The sequence below is a fragment of the Mrakia frigida genome (assembly GCF_051309035.1).
Source record: "Mrakia frigida strain ATCC 22029 unplaced genomic scaffold BDY24scaffold_17, whole genome shotgun sequence".
NCBI lineage: Eukaryota > Fungi > Basidiomycota > Tremellomycetes > Cystofilobasidiales > Mrakiaceae > Mrakia > Mrakia frigida.
The window spans coordinates 279,523-292,955 of NW_027481264.1; the positions used below are offsets into that span (position 1 = coordinate 279,523).

At 54.6% G+C, this 13,433-nt stretch overlaps 4 protein-coding genes across 4 annotated transcripts; 3 read left to right on the forward strand and 1 right to left on the reverse strand.

The window, feature by feature from the left end:
- The first annotated feature begins 97 nt into the window (after nt 1-97).
- On the forward strand, nt 98-2,209 carry BDY24DRAFT_390518 (FAD-dependent oxidoreductase). Its single transcript, XM_076640670.1, has 7 exons — nt 98-227; nt 310-389; nt 482-838; nt 920-1,570; nt 1,668-1,797; nt 1,870-1,929; nt 2,026-2,209. The coding sequence occupies exons 1-7, from the start codon at nt 169-171 to the stop codon at nt 2,054-2,056; spliced, it is 1,368 nt and encodes a 455-aa protein (XP_076496234.1). The 5' UTR covers nt 98-168; the 3' UTR covers nt 2,057-2,209.
- On the reverse strand, nt 2,185-3,633 carry MAD2 (spindle checkpoint protein MAD2). The gene is made up of 6 exons (XM_076637727.1): nt 3,504-3,633; nt 3,354-3,412; nt 3,178-3,254; nt 2,944-3,073; nt 2,711-2,823; nt 2,185-2,552 (listed from the first exon to the last, which is right to left on the reverse strand). The coding sequence occupies exons 1-6, from the start codon at nt 3,591-3,593 to the stop codon at nt 2,380-2,382; spliced, it is 642 nt and encodes a 213-aa protein (XP_076496235.1). The 5' UTR covers nt 3,594-3,633; the 3' UTR covers nt 2,185-2,379.
- Nucleotides 3,634-3,711: 78 nt separating this feature from the next.
- On the forward strand, nt 3,712-9,431 carry BDY24DRAFT_362692 (P-loop containing nucleoside triphosphate hydrolase protein). Its single transcript, XM_076637888.1, has 20 exons — nt 3,712-3,992; nt 4,170-4,376; nt 4,469-4,573; nt 4,647-4,766; nt 4,840-4,901; nt 4,995-5,109; nt 5,192-5,312; nt 5,409-5,476; nt 5,556-5,846; nt 6,018-6,149; nt 6,269-6,394; nt 6,510-6,647; nt 6,753-7,170; nt 7,273-7,355; nt 7,442-7,564; nt 7,665-7,826; nt 7,899-8,216; nt 8,349-8,725; nt 8,821-8,865; nt 9,160-9,431. Exons 1-20 carry the CDS (start codon nt 3,732-3,734, stop codon nt 9,281-9,283), a joined length of 3,396 nt encoding a protein of 1,131 aa, XP_076496236.1. The 5' UTR covers nt 3,712-3,731; the 3' UTR covers nt 9,284-9,431.
- A 201-nt stretch (nt 9,432-9,632) lies between these two features.
- BDY24DRAFT_72654 (uncharacterized protein) lies at nt 9,633-11,957 on the forward strand. The gene is made up of 4 exons (XM_076645083.1): nt 9,633-10,108; nt 10,859-10,923; nt 11,083-11,304; nt 11,397-11,957. Exons 1-4 carry the CDS (start codon nt 10,017-10,019, stop codon nt 11,699-11,701), a joined length of 684 nt encoding a protein of 227 aa, XP_076496237.1. The 5' UTR covers nt 9,633-10,016; the 3' UTR covers nt 11,702-11,957.
- The last annotated feature ends 1,476 nt before the right edge of the window (nt 11,958-13,433 follow it).

Here is a 13,433-nt window from a genome sequence, read left to right on the forward strand (position 1 = left end):
AGGGAAGCGAAAGGGAGGAGAGGTCGATGCTGTCGAGGTCGAATCGAAACAGCACACAGCTCGTCGAATTCAGCGTTCGTTTTCTTCTCCTCAACAACCAGCATCGATTTTTCAAAAGCACAACTTCCTCCGTTCTCTTTAGAGTTCATCATCGCCTTGAGATCAAGGATGTCGGATCCAGAAATCCCAAAGAAACGAGTCCGAATCCTCGTCAACGGAGGCGGGATGTGAGCTTGACTTTCCGCTCCCGTCCGTCCCCTTTCACCCTCGAAGCTGACCTTGATCGCTCTCACTTTTTATTCTGTTCAGAGCTGGCTTAGCTTTCGCTCAAGCCATGCGAAAGATCGGGAACGAAAACATCGAAGTCGTCGTGTTTGAGAAGGAAACGGGTCCGTTCCGCTTCCCGCATCCCGCGTCCTCTCCCTCTCTTGCTCCCTTTCTCGCCCCAGACTGATAGATCTCCTTTCCGTCTACTCAGAAGAATCCCCCTTCCAGCAATATCCCCTCCACATCTCTCCCTCAGGCCGCTCCTCCCTCCTCTCCATCCTTTCGCCCTCGTCCTTCACCTCCCTCGCCTCTCGATCCTCGACGGGAAGAGGGATCGACAACGCTGGGATCCATATCTGCGACCCCAGATTCAACCGATTGTTTGCGATCGAGAGATGGAAGGGCGAGATGCCTGTGTTCGTGCTGAGGTGGGTGCTGAAGCAGGAGTTGGAGGTGGGAGTGGATGTGAGGAGAGGGAGGAGAGCCGTGGAGGTTTCTGAGTTGGAGGGTGGGAAGAAGGTCAGGGTGAGGTTCGATGATGAAAGTTTCGAAGACGGAGATTTCTTGGTTGGTGAGTCTGCTTCTCTGCTGCTCGGTTGAGCGAGCGAAACGAGCTCACGTCGCGTCCTCTCCCTCCCTCTCTCTCTCTCAGGCGCCGAAGGTCTCTCCTCCCCAACCCTCACCCACCTACTCTCCCTCTCTTCTCCTCAGACCTCTCCAACTCGACTCCGAACCCTCCCCTACCTAACCCTAAACTTCAAACTCCTCTCTCCCTCGGTCCTCACCCCCCATCTCCCGTCCCAAACCTCCATCAACATGATCCTCTCCTCCTCTCTGCCCGCTTACTCCCTCATCCTCGTTCCCCTCCTCGGCACACCTTCCTCTACCCTCCTCAACCTAACCGACGAACAAGCCGGTTTCACGTATGGCATCCTCACCATCAGCACCTCCGACTTCCCAGAATGGAGGGACGCGACGGACGGAGGGCTCAAAAACGTTGTGCTGAGAACGCTCAGGGCCGCTGGGGATTGCAAAGAGGAAGTGTTGGAAGCGGTGGAGAAGGAGTGGGTAGACGGAAGTGCAGGGTGCTGGGAAGTCGTTAATGCTTTGCGAGAGAACGGGAAAGGAACGGTTTCGGGTTGGGAAGAGGGAGAGGCTGCAGCTGGGAGGGAGAGAGTCGTTTTGATCGGGGACGCAGCACATGCGATGCCTCCCTTTGGAGGAGTAGGAGCGGCTAGTGCTTTGGAGGATGCGGTGGAGTTGGCGAGGGTGGTTTGTACGTCGGAACTGGGTGGGGAAGGAGGTGAGTGAGGAACAAACGGGGACGCGTCGCGTTTTTTTTTCTTTTTTCTTTTTTTTCTTTTCTCGCTGACGTTCACGTTGGTTTCGTTGGGGAACAGGTCTTCCCATTGGTCCAGCCTTAGCTGAGTTCAAAACTTCGATGCTCAAGAGGGCTTTGGCTCTGTCGCAAGATTCGGAGAGGAGGCTGGGGTTGTCGCAGAAGGGTGGATGGTTTGAGGTTTGGATCAGGTGAGTCTTCTTTTCTTCTTCTTTCTCCGTTCGTTCACGCTCGTGCTGATGAATCGCTTTGGTGGTGAATAGATGGGCCTTGATGCGACTGATGGACAAGAGCCTACCTCTGGCGCTGTGGGTTCTGAGTAGGTGAGTTTCAAGTCGAACGGAGAAACGAAGACGCGTCGCGGGAACGAAACGAGCTGACTCTTTGTTTTTTTTGCTCTTTCCCGTCGGGTTGGGTAGGAAACGAGAAGCTACTGGTCGCTCTGGCTGAGAGCCATCGAACGACTTGAGAGACGGGCGGGCAACGCGACGAAACGAAACGAGGACACGATTCGATGAAACGACCTTTTCTTTACTAGAACTCGAAGGAGCCTGAGATCGCGAGAGTTCCCAAATAGTAAAGCGAAAAGGTCATCAAAGTCATACCGAAACCCACGCACCACGCACCACCCCTCTACTCGATTCTAGAGCGCACAAAAGCAAGAAACCAGAACGATGCAACACGCCCTCCCTCTCCCTCTCCCCAACCCGCTCGTCCTTCCACTCCCAAGACTCGCAAGATTCTTTCAGAGCTCGTCGTACCCTCTCCCTACTTTAATCCAACCTATAAGCCACCAACGCTTCCAACTTGTGAACGGCCGTCGAGAAGCTCCTCAACCTGACCTGCTCGACCCTAGCGGCATCGATCATGTGCGCGTCCGACTCGACCCACTGGGCGGGTTGATCGTCGGAGGAGGCGGAAGTGTAGGCTAGGATGTTGAAGGTGCCTGTGGGTGGGTAAGGGTGGGAGGGAGGGAGAAGAAGGGCGAGGGAGAGGGAGGGGAACACGAGTCAGTTTTGGAGTGAGCAGGAACGAGGGAGAAGAAGGAGGGATAGGAGTAGGGAAATGGAGAGAAGAGAGGGAAGGGGATTGGGGAAAACGTACAGGGCTCGTCCAGCATAGGCAAGAAGGACACGGACGAGGTGATCTGTTTCATCACGTCCCGGATCTCGGATTGAACTGCTTTCTCCGTTTTGGGTTTGGGAGGGGGAGGAGGTCTGATTTTCACAACAACAACGACAACAGCAACAAGAAGCAAAGTAGAAATGAGGGTCAGCTCGAGCGAACGAGAGTAACGAGCGAGAGGAAGAGGGCTGATGAGCTCGACGAAGACTCACTCCTGTCCTTCCACCAAGGGTTCGTTCCCTTCCATCTTCACGTCGAACTGCCAACGTTCTATGGTTTCTCGAGTATCTTTGGACATGATGGCGAGGACGAGGCGGGAGATGGAGCCGGACATGAGCCAGGCTGGAGTTGAACGAACGAAAGAAGGGGAGGGAGGGAAAGGTGAGCTTCGAGCTGAGCTGACTTTTTGTGGACGGAAGCTCCGCATAGAGGAAGGATTAACGGACCATGGACTTGTTCTGTGATAGCAGTGAGGTAGGCTTGGAGGGATTCATCCGTCGTGGTGAGCATTTGAGTCCCGAATCTGAGGAGGGACGAACAAAAACCAAACGCGGGAGGGAAGGGGAGGGGAGAGATGTTCAGCCCAACGCTTCGAAGCTATACGTCAAGAAAAGGAGCTCACTTCTTGACCATCTTGAAATCATCAGAAGGATATACTCCTCGTTGGTACAGGATCGAGTTCTGTGATAGAAAGGGAGGAGAGGAAGCAGTGTGAGCTCGAGGAGAGAGGAAGGGAAGGAGGAGGAGAGGACGGAAGGGAGGGCGAGCTCACGACGCTGAACTCGAAGAATTCTGTTACAATCTTTGTTGACCCCTTGAGCGAGATAGCTTGAGAAGTCTTGGTAGCTTGTTTGGTGGCCATGATCAAGAAAAGAGAAGAAAGGGCAAAGAGAAGAGGTCGTTGTCGTTGAGAGGGAGAAGGTTGACTTTGCGAAATCAAAAAGAAAGGGACGCGACTGAAAACAAAGGCTCGACCTGAACCGCATCCTTCTCTCAGACGATGGCACCCCCTCCAACTTCTACTACTCCAGCTACTCGATCTTCTACTCGTCGGCCACCTTCTACAGCTCCTAGAGCTTCCACTCGTCCTACGGCTACTTCAGCAGCTTCCACTCCCTCCTCGTCGTCAACAGCAACAGCTCCGAAGGAGGAGGTCAACAAGAGAGTCGTCGCTTCTTCCTCAGTCCTCAAGAAGAAGGCGGAACGACCTACTTGGGGTGTAGGAGGGAAGAAGGTAGAGAGCTCGAGGAAGATAGATGGAGTGAGTTCGAATCTATATCTCTACGAGAGGCAGAAGGGAGAAAGAAGGAAGGAAGGAGAGGGAGGAGGTTCGAGAGCTCCTTCTCCCTTCTCTATACTCCCTTCCCTCCTCCAACTCTTCCTCTACCAACCTCATAGGAGCTCAAGCTGACTATCCTCCTTCCCTCTTTCTATGTAGTCATCTTCTTCCCTCCTCCCTCGACCTGGACCTTCCGCTTCCACCCCAGCCGCTGCTCCCTCCGCCACTCCCAAACCGTCCATGGCTTCAAAGTTCCTCAACGCTGCCAACGCTTCAGTAAGAAAGATCACAGCTCCAGCTCTCAGTAGACTTCATCAGGTCACAGGAGCGGGTCCATCTTCGTCGGGGGATAAGGAGAGCATCAAGGTACGGTCGAAATGAAGGGAGAGGGAGGAGCGCTGAGCTCACGCACGAGATGTTGATTCTCTCCTTCCTTTCGCTCTTTTCCCGACTCACAGGCCTATCTGAGGATCAGACCTACCCCTGAAGGAACTGCTGCTGCAAGCTCAGACCCTTATCTCGTCATGGCCAACGAAACCGAGGTCATCATGACTGCTCCTTCGGTTCGTTTCATCTCCGTCCCTCGCCCGCTTTCCACTCGAGCTGACCTTCTCTTTGATTTGCGTTGGTTTGCAGGACCCAACTCGGCCCAACTCCTTCCTCAAACCTTCTCAAGCCTACACATTCACCAAGATCTTCGCTCCCGAGACTCCTCAGCCTGAGTTCTTCAAGGCGACGGCTTTGCCTCTCGTTCAGGTTCGTTTGCGCTCTCCTTTCGTTCCTCTCGTTCTCGTTGAGCTCATATTTTGTGTTTAATCCTTTGATTCAGTCTCTTCTGAACGGAGAGAACGGCCTCGTGTTCGCTTACGGAGTCACCAACTCGGGGAAATCGTGAGTCCCTCCTTCTCCCTCCACCTCCTAACGCGTCTTGCTTTCTTTTCCGCGTCTGAATCAAACTGACTGATGTCTCTTCCTCTTCTATAGTTACACCATCCAAGGAGGAGCCGATGCCGACAAGTCAGGAGACGAACGAGGTGTCATCCCTCGAGCTATCGACGTCGTCTTCAACAGCGTCGGAGAGAGGCAAACTGAGCTCAACGTGAGTCCGACCCAACTGCCTCTCTATTACAGATCTTCTGCGAGAAGCAAACTGACCTTTTTATTGCTCTGGCTTGATTCAGATCCGACCCACCTTCCTCTCCTCCGTCGAGATCGTCAACGAAGCCGAGGAAGGCTACACCGGTCGACCTTCCATCGTTCAGAACGCTCGGCCTGGTTCGGCTGGAGAGAGTGATCCGACTGGTAAGTCTGCTCACGTACCTTCAGAACTCGCCAAAACCCTTGAGCTGATCGCGTCTTCCTGGGTCTCGCTCACTTCCCTCTCGACGCGTCGGCCAGTCCTCACCGTTGACAAGAACTACTCCTACGCCGTCTTCGTCTCCTACTGCGAAGTCTACAACGAAAAGGTCCGTTTTACTCTCACTCCCTCCTCCCCCTCCTACCCTTTCCCTCTCCCACTGAACCTCCCTTTCCTTCCAATCGCAGATCTACGACCTCCTCGACAACACCTCCACCGGCCCCGCTTCCTCTTCCACCCACACCCACTCTTCTTCCCACAACCCTTCGTCGGGGATCCCACGAGCCATCTCCCAGCTCCCGAGGTCGTCGCTGTACCCGGATCATCAGATGCCGGGAGGGTTTGGGTCGTCGAATACGTTGGCTGGATTGGGCGGAGCGGGAGGGGTGAAGAGGAAGGCGTTGACGTTGAAGAACGATGTGGATGCGAATGGGAAGTATGTGGCTGGGTTGAGGGAGGTTAGGGTTCGCAGTAGGGAGGTGAGTTGATCTTGTGCTTTTTGTTTCGTTTGAAGATGAGAGTGGGTTAGGGGAGGGAGGGAGGGAAAGGGTTTGGGTCGGACTAATTCGAGTCGAGAGAGGGAAGAAGCAGGATGTAGAGGAGCAAAAGTAGATTGCTGACGCCCATTTTACTCGTTCTGTCGTTTACAGGAGGCTCATTCCGTCATCGCAACAGGCCAGATCAACCGACAGGTCTTCGGAACGCTCGCCAACTCGGTCTCGTCGAGGAGTCATGGAGTGTTTACGATCAAGATCGTTAGGGTTCATAACGGTGCTCCGGATGTAAGTATCACCTTTCTTTCAATCTCTTCAGCGAACGAGGATGGCAGGGCAGGATGCGAAGATCGAGAACGAGACGCGCCGAACTGACTCCTCTTTCTCCTTCTCGTCGTTGTTTTTAGGACATCTCCTCCATGCAAACCTCTCGCCTCTCGATCGTCGATCTCGCCGGCTCGGAACGAACCAAGAACACGGGGAACACGGGGGAGAGGCTCAAGGAGGCTGGAAACATCAACAAGTCGTTGATGGTGAGTCTGTCCTCGCACTCGTCGCGTCTCTCGAAGCTTCAATCGAACTTCTCGAGGTCAGAAACCTCGACGAAGTTGTACTGACTATACTTTCCACTCGTTTGGGGTTGCATAGGTCCTCGGTCAATGCATGGAAGTCCTCCAATCGAACCAACGACGAGCAGGCTTTGGACGCAAACTCGGGATGGTCCCCTTCCGACACTCGAAGCTTACCGAGATGTTCCAGAACTATTTCGTTGGAGATGGGAGAGCTGTGAGTCTCCACCGGCCTTATTTTCCCCCTTCGATCCAAAATCCCAGGCTCGTCGGTCGCTCGTTCGAATCTTCGACTGACCCTTCTTTCCCTCCCCCTTCGTAGGTTATGATGATCCACGTCAACCCCTTTGACACCGGCTTCGACGAAAACTCCCACGTCATGAAGTTCTCCGCCGTCGCTAGGGACATCATCACCACCACCCACGCCCCTCCCAAGTTCGTCGTTCGACGACCCGAACTTCCTCCCTCCTCCTTCTCGGCCCCCACCCTCAGCACCGAGGCTGCGTCGTCGTCAACGACTCGACCTGCTATCCCAAAGGAGATGCTTTCTCCTCCTCTTTCGATCAAAACTCAGCCGAAGGTCGTGCTGGAGGCACCGGTGGTGGAGGTTCCGACGGTTGAGGAGAGGGAGAGGGTGGAGGAGGGTGGGTTGTTGAGTGTTGTGGGAGCTGCAGTTTCGCCTAGGGAGAGTGAGGTGGAGAGGGCGGTGGTGGATGAGGAGTTGATGGCTGCTGTGGAGGGTGAGTCTTTCGTTCCCGTCTGTTTCAATTCCGACGGGAGGGAGAGGACGAGATCGTCGCGTCGCAAGGACTCACGCTCGGTTCATTGGGTCGTTCTCGCAGAGGAGGAAGAGGAGGACGACGACGATGAGCCTGATGCTTTGGTTGAGCATCTGTTCGATGTTGTGAAGGAGTTGAGGATGAAGGTATGTCTTGTTTCGTTCGGGACGCGTCGGAGAGAAGTCGAATCGGTGGAGCAGCGACTGACTCTCGTTCTTCTCTTCGACTCCAGGTCTTTGAACTTGAGCTTAAATGTGCGACCATTGAGACTGAGACTCGAGAGGAGCTCTCTAGGGATACCGACAGGAGGATGCGAGACTTGGAACGACACTACACGGAGAAGATGATTGAGGCTGTGAGTATATCTTCTCCCTCTGCGACCTCTCGTCTCGATTCCCGTATCCCCTCTAACTGTTACTGATCCAACTCTTCGATTCTTGCTTGATCGCTTTCAGTCCGAACGTTCCGAGGTCCTCAAGGGAAAGCAGATCGACATCGTCCAGCGTTCAGTCATGAAGCCTCGAGTGAACAAGACGAGGTTTGCTACTCCTCAGACCGAGAGTGAGGAGGAAGAAGATGAGGATGACGAGGATGACTCGGAGGTTGATAAGTCTCTAGTAAGTCCCTCAGTCTTCCTTGGTCGTCTTCGTCGCGTCGAGCTGACCCTCCCCTCCTCTCCTCCTCCTCAGATCGCCAGAACTCAAGACAGCAGCTTCGACGGGACCGAATCCTCCATCTCCGAACCTGCCTCTCCCTCCCCAGCAACCAACCTCGGCGAAGAATCCCTCGGAGAACCCGTCAAATCCGTCTCGAAAGCCCTCTCGAAGCTCGCCGTCGACCACGAGGAAACGGACGCAGGAGAGACGACCGAGACGGCTCATTCTTCGTCGATCCTCTACGTCGAGAGAGATCTTTTCGATGAGGAAGAGGAGGAAGAGGAGGAGGATACGGAGGGTGAGGAGGAGGAGGAGGGAGAGGGAAGCGAAGAAGAGGAGGACGAAGACGAGGTGAGTCTTTCCGCTGCTCGTCGAACCGAGAGGCGTTGTCTTGCTTGCGATCACGCCGTCAGGAAGGGTGGTTTCAGCGTTGCGAGGAAGGAGAACTGATCCCTTCTTCTTGGTTTCCCAAACCTTTGTCAGGAGGAATCCGACGACGCTGAGGAATCTGAAGAGGACGAGGAAGAGGACTCGTCTTTCTCAGTCGCGTCGGTCGCCGATGAACCCTCTTCCGCCGAATCTACTCCCGTCAAGTCTACTCGGAGGAAGTCGTCCCTCGCTGCTAGGAAGTCTGCTTCTCCCGTCAAGAAGGTCGTGAAGGCTCGTCAAGTTCCCGTCGACGAGAACGAGGAGGAGGAAGAGGTCGTCGAGGAGGAGGATCCGATGATGCTCAAGGAAGATGAAGAGGATCCGATGGCATTGAGTGAGGAGGAGACCGTTGAAGCTTCATCGTCGAAGAAGGCTCTCAGGGAGAGTCTCTCGCAGGAGGAGGCGACTGTGGACGCGGCTGAGGTTGCTTCGTGAGTCCTCCCGCTTTCCGCCCTCCCTTCCGACTTTCCCTTGGAGCTTCCGACTGGCTCACCCGCGTTCTCTCTGCTCTACTCTCTCTTCTCAGGCCCGGATCGGACGTCATGTCTCCCATCGTCAAGAAGAAGAAACGGTTCGTTCTAACCCTCTCTCTCTCTCTCTGTTTCGATCCAACCCTCCTCTTCGCGTCGCACACGTCCCCTTCCCTCCTCACGCGCCACCCGTCTTCGAATTCGGCAAAGGCTGTCGTCCTTGTCTCATTCATTGTTCTCTCATTTAGCACTCTTGAAACTCTCCGAGTTGCTCGTTCCGACTCGAGATCAGAAACAGCACAACAAACCGAACTCGACCCACATGCCACCATCCTAAAAACTGACTCGACCAAACTCTCTTTCTCCCTCCCTTCCTTTGTTCCTTTCTCTCACAGTAAACTCGGAGGAGCAGGCAAGAAGATCTTGACGGAGGAGGAGATTCTTCACTTCCAGGATCAATCTTTCGGAGGAGGTGCTGTTCATAGAGTCGTCAAGACGTCGGTGGGGAGGCAGTTCTAGGGAGAGATGGAGGGACGATGGACGCGTCTTCTTTGGGTCGAGCTTGTTTCTGTTTTTGCTTCTTTTGGATTTTACGTTTCGGTAGTATGCCCTCCTCGGCACGGTCGCAGGAGGTTGGACCTGTTTCCTGTACGTCAGAGGGAGGAAGAACGAGAAGGAGGAGGAAGAGAAGGAAAGTCAACAACCAAATCCCAAATCCAACGAGGACAACACCTTGTTTCGGAGAATAACTCCTCAACGTGGCTGATCGACCTCAAGTGGAAATGCTCTTCCTTCCTTAGGCTGTTTCTCTTCTCTGCTGCCTCCTAAAGAGGGTCCCAGGCGAAAAGAAAGCGTTCGTTAGCGGAGAGTCGAAACGGAGCTCGACCTGCTCATCTCGCTCTCGCTCTCGCTCTCTCTCTCTCTCTCGAGAGAGAGTCCGCTCTTGCTCCTTCACATAAAACACAGGAGCGAGAAGACGGTCGGAATAAGCTTTGAAGTGAAAGGGTTGTTTGGTAACTGCGTGAAACGAGGGGGAGAAGGTCGAGTGCGAGAACGAGGGGACTTGGGCTGAAAGAGAAAACGAGAAGCCTTCAAACGTCCATCAACCCTCAGACAGATATCCCTCTTTCTCTTCCACACTCAGCTCTACTACTCTCGGATCCCATCGCTTCGGAATCATCGAAATTCTTTGCAGGCAGCTCGCGAGGAGAAGGAACCAAGACTCGCTCCAAAAGAAGGGAAGCTCGAGAAGATGACCTCTTCCACCAAATCTCAAGCTGTAGAGGCAGCTCCTTTCGTCTTTACGCCGGTTAAGCAGGTTAAAGGGGGCGCTAGGAAGGATATGTGAGTACTCTTCTGTTGATTTAGAGCTCTTTGAGTTGAAGGGGAGGTGCAGGAAGGGTTGGAAGAAAGGGAAGGGAGGGCAGAGAAGTCAGCTTGAATCCCTTCCTTTCTCGCCAAAGGAAGGTCGTCCGACTCGCACTCTTCGTCCGATTCCCTCTCTCTCTTGTCAAACCTGCCTCGGATCTATCGAGCTTTCGGAGCCATAGATCTACGAAGAATCGCAGGTGGAGCTAGCAGAAGGGACGCGGCAGAAGAGATCCTGCGAGAGTTGATTTGGCTTGGGGATGAACCCCTCCCTTCTACCAGAGGCGGCCTCGCTGGTACTCGAGGCCCTTCCTCTCTTTCACAGAGGAGAAGGTTTGCCTTGAACTTGATGAAACGCCAGATTTTCAGGAGTCGAACAGCGTCTCGGCGGAGGAGTAGACGAAGGTCAAACACCCCCCTCTCTCTCGAGACTCTCCGCTGCCTCTTTCTCCTCCCGCACCCTTCCTTCCTCTCTTCCTCCTAACCACCACAAACAACCTCAACTGACTCCCCTTCTCTCTTCTCCTTCTTCTTCTCTTCTCCCTGTTCCTCACCTCCTCCTCTCGCCATGGCGTCCTCCCTTCGACACTCTCTCCTCCCTCCAACTCCAACGTCCTCGTCGGCCTTCTCTCCTCCCTCCTGCATCGACGACGTTGTTTTCCCTCCCGTCGTACGATCTGCTCGAAAACTCTCCCTCGTCGTCTCGTTCGGTTCTGGATTTCGTAGTGAATACTCTCTCAAGTTCAGGCAGCAACCTCGTCAGGCTAGGATGTGTGGCGAAGGAGAGAAAGGTCAGTTCGATTGTTTCCTCAGATCCTTCCGCCGCGTCCCTTGTCCCTCCCTTTCTTCCTGCTCCTTTCTCCCTTTGATCCCCACGAGGTACAGATTCACTGACCTACTCTGTTTTCCACCCTCTTCTTCCCTCACTACGAACTCGAAACTCTTCACAGGCGACCGCAGACCTATCGATCCTCCTCCCATCATTCAGCTCAACGTCGTCCACCGACCCCTCAAGGAAGCAGGCTCGAAAGCCAACTCTGCTGCTCCTTCGGAAGACGATCCTATGGGAGAGAGACTGGGAGCTACTGCTCAGGAGAAGGGCAAGGGGAAGGCGAAGGAGAGTGGCTTGGAGGAAGAGCCCGTCGCGGTCGCTGGACAGAGCTATCTTCAGAGTGAGTTCCTTCCTTCGACGCGTCTCGCGTGAAACCTTCTGGTGTCTCAAAGAAAAGAAGACCTGACCTTCGTTTCTTTCTGTTCGTTTCAGATCCCTACTACTTCATGTCCGTGTTCTTCTTTCCCTTCCTCCCCTTGTTCTTCTTCATCTTCTTCTCTCCTGTCCGACGAGCCCCTGAATCTCTCCCTCCTCCTCTCCAACCTTCCTTGTCCTTGTTACGCAAACAAACAGGAACGCTACTCTCACTCCAGCATCTCAGTCTCAAGAACATCTTCACCTCCTCAAGGACGGAAAGACCCGGTACACGTCTGGCCAGACTGTGTCGTCCCTTTTCCAACTCAAGGACGTCGACAACACCGATGCTGGCTTCTTCGTCTTCCCCGATCTGGGGGTGAAGGTCGAGGGAGAGTTTAGGCTGAAGTTGGATCTGTACGAGATCGTTGGGTGCGCTTAGCTTCGTTTCCACGCCCAAACTCAAGGAGGATCGACGAGAACTGACGCGACTTGCTTGCGTTTGGCTCCCTCAGAACCGCTCTCCACTACTGCACGACGATTTTTTCAGATCCCTTTCAAGTCTACACTTCGAAACTCTACCCTGGAGCGGAGAGTACGCCCAACTTTCTCTTTCTCAGCTTTTTCCGAACTGGAGCCTGACCTCTTCTCTCTCTTCCTCTTCTCTTTCTCAGAATCAACGGAGATCACTCGAGCGATCTCGGCTCAGGGAGTCAAGGTTCGACTTCACGGATCGGCTGCTATCGCTCCTCCTCCTCCCTCCTCTCGTAACAGAGTCGTCTCGGTCAAGAGGAAGACGTCCGTCGACGCAGGGCTGGTCGCGTCGTCGAGATCCGAGGAACGGAAACGACCCAAGACTTCGGAGTCCTCGATCGGACATGGTCATCCTCCGCCAGAGAGTTGGAGTAGGAGGTCGTTGGAGGATCAAGGTCGAAGTCGAGAAGAGGTTATTCGTCGTCGCCCGAGCTCCGGATCGTACTCCCATCAGCATCAGGCAGCACCGTCCCCTCCCTTTCCTCCTCCTTCACCACCTCATCGACCTCACGGAAGGCAGACGCTCGGATCAAGGAACGGATCCTACCAGGACGAGGGATCTCAGCGTCATCCTCAACTCGTTCGACGCTACACCGACGAGTCGCACGGCTACCTTCCTCCTCCACCTCCCCATCACCCTTACCCTCAGCCTCAGCATTCAACTTACCACCAAGGAGCACCACCACCCCCTCATCATCCATCGAATCGGCGCCCTCAGCAGCACCCTCAGTATCAGCAGCATCAGCCTCCTTCTTCCAGCAACACGTCGACTCCTCCCCCCCATCACGGTCAAGCAGCTCGATTCTACCCTTCTCCCCAGGAGGCGTATCCAAGAAACCCACCACCACCACCTCCTCACACCCATCGTCCTCAATCGAGAGAAGGACCCTCCCCCGGGTCCTGGAGAACCGAATCGGACGAACGAGCAGAACGGGAATGGAGAGCGAGCGAGGCAGCCCGATACGCAGGTCAACAGCTACAACCACCTCCCCATCATCGATTAGGCTCATCGTCGTCAAGAGACTCTCAGATGGGTCCTCCTCCTCCATTCGCTCGACCCAGCTCGGAGCACTCGTCGAGAGTGACCCTTCCTCCTCTCTCCTCCCTCCCCGGTCGCCCATCCTCCAGCTCGTCAGCAGCTCATTCCTTCCGTCAACCTCCATCTCCGGATCGATTCCCTCCTCCTCAGTCGACGGTCCCATTAGGAGGACGTCCAGGATCTTCCTCTTCAACTTCGTCGGCGTCGCGTCCAATCTTCCCTCCTCCTCCGTCGGCAGCGAGTCCCATCCCTCGTCCAGGTCACGACGGTCGCTCGTACTCTCCCGAGAGAGCAGGAGTAGATTCTTACCGTCAACCTCGAGGATCAGCATCGTCCCTCCGAAGCTCAGTCGGGTCGTTCTCAGCATCTTCGGATCGCGTCTCGATTTCTTCGGATCGACTCTCTCTTTCGTCGGACCGCCTTTCATTCTCGTCCATATCGTCAGCCCAATCCGTCGATTATCGATTCAGGACGTCGAACGTAGGAGGAGGAGGGGAGTCGTCCCAGAGGTTCTCCATAGAAGGAGGTCCAGGAGGAGGATA